Genomic DNA, 2,072 nt, shown 5'->3' with positions numbered 1-2,072 from the left:
TCCGGCGCCCTGAACCTCCAGGGTTCCGTCTTTGTGTCTCTCATGTGAAGTTAGCCACAGCCAGGGCACCACACGAGTATTCGGTCAGACCTATAATTTGCTTTCCATGGATGACTATGGCAATATCTACCATGGCCAGGTTCGTCACCTAAAAGAATTCAGAATCCCTGAAACTAATCTGTCATCAGAGCAAGCGACGCTTCTGTGGGAGGACCTCCTTCGAATGCCAATGATGAACATAGCGACGTTGAGTCACCGACATCGCCAAGATGCTGCATATCCCACGACGACCTGAAAGGGAACAAGATGGTCAACGCAATGTCCACCGAATTACCCAACCGAGACGCGAAGAAAGGTGAAATGGCGGACAAAACTTCTTCTCGTAAACGACCCCGAGATGACCAGGACGACACGTTGGCGTTCGGCATCAGCAAGAGAACAACTAGCCATGTTCTCGGCTTGTTGCCTTCTGCAGACTGCTCCATGGCTGAAGGACCCAAGACGCCTATGGATTTTCAAATACCTGCTCTCTCTCATGATGAGGCCACCTTCGTCCCTTCACGCCTGGCCTTCGAAGGCGAGACCCTCCGCAATCCTGATCTTACGCTTGCCCCTTTATATATGGCGAACACCATCGATATTGAAACGGGCAATGCAATCCAGACCAAAAGTTCGACTCCTTGGAGTATACCTAATAGCCCCCTTCTCGAAGAGGACGGCTCTGATTACTTTGATGACGATTGGATGCGTAAGTATATTGACTTAACACCCACACAACTCGATCATATCTCGCTGTGTTCGAGTCACAGGTCAAGCCACGATGTCAATATGAGCTCTTTGGTGACCTTGGCTTTGACCCCGTCCGATGGAATGCCAAATATTATTCAAAGCGAGACTTCTGGCTCGAGCCAGTCCCCAGAGGTGATGAGGGAAACCGAGGTCTGTACCCAGAAAGCCTGCTTCCTGGATGTTGACGATTACATGCTCGACAGCTCGGACGAAGAAGCGCTTGCGAACCTCCTCCCTAAAACACCCAAACCTATCATGCGAATGCCTTCTGCAAACACGGCTCAGGTCACGAATGGTGATTCTCAGGACGACGTTGGCTTTGACAAGGCTCCTCAGATGCCTCCGCATGACGTTCCAACTTACGGCTCTGATCCTCGTGGACTCCATTCAGAGGTGGATCTCTTAGACGACGACTTGGACTGGAACTATGTCTCGACAGTTGCCGATGATACCAAGATCGAACAGCTCTCTACAAGCAACCCTCATCGTGACATCAGTGACTCCGATTTGACTCTGAAAACAAATCTTTCATCTGACACTGCAACTTCGCAAACAGGGCCGTCACATGTCGCGCCATTCGTCCGCCCTCCCTTGCCCGGAAAGGTCCTCGATCGTTCTGATATTGTCGGATTGTCCTCATCGCTCCAGTTGAGAACATGTTTTCGGGTTGGAGAACTTATGAACTACAATGCCCAGTGCCGTCGAGACCATCAGCAGGCCATCTTTGAGTTCTTCGCAAGGGCCACCTGCTCCAACCGCTCATCGCAAGCCCGAGAGCAGCACTTTCGGTTCAAAGACCTCTTCACTGATCGCTCCCCTCACCCTCATGGGAAGCTCAAAGATTGGAAGCTGGGCAGTCTTCTGGACAAGCAAGCGATGGAACTTGTGGGACAACACGATAAACTCTGTCGATGCATCTGCGTGTTGGACACTGATCACGCTCTAGATCTCGGCTGGCGGATCAAAATTTTCAGCATACGAAGCACTGACTGGGACGAAATACAGTGGGTGCGTCGAGTCATGGCTCGAGATGACACTGAATCTGCTGTGGAAAGATGAGCCGGTAACATGGGATAATTGTCTTGATCACCTCGGCATGGCGAAGCCTACGATTTTCATGAATGGATGTAAGAGGCCGTGTTTATATTATTCTCGCTTGCTGAGACCAACCATGATTCCAACAATAATTTTATCTTAATATCAGTTTCCCTTACACAGTGGTGCCTCTCGAATACTGACTTCTAACCTCTTAGCTCAGAGTGCTCAAAAGGCGAACCACAGGA

The 2,072-nt window shown here is 50.2% G+C and overlaps 1 protein-coding gene across 1 annotated transcript; it reads left to right on the top strand.

Annotated features, from left to right (window-relative positions):
• Positions 1–131: 131 nt before the first annotated feature.
• VDAG_05513 (uncharacterized protein) lies at positions 132–1,848 on the top strand (the record flags this gene model as incomplete). The annotated part of the gene is made up of 2 exons (XM_009652408.1): positions 132–139; positions 189–1,848. The coding sequence occupies 2 exons, from the start codon at positions 132–134 to the stop codon at positions 1,846–1,848; spliced, it is 1,668 nt and encodes a 555-aa protein (XP_009650703.1).
• Positions 1,849–2,072: the final 224 nt, after the last annotated feature.

This window comes from Verticillium dahliae, genomic scaffold (genome assembly GCF_000150675.1).
Source record: "Verticillium dahliae VdLs.17 supercont1.10 genomic scaffold, whole genome shotgun sequence".
Classification (NCBI taxonomy): domain Eukaryota; kingdom Fungi; phylum Ascomycota; class Sordariomycetes; order Glomerellales; family Plectosphaerellaceae; genus Verticillium; species Verticillium dahliae.
Note: the sequence above shows the minus strand (reverse complement) of the source record. Positions and strands in the feature narration are given on the sequence as shown.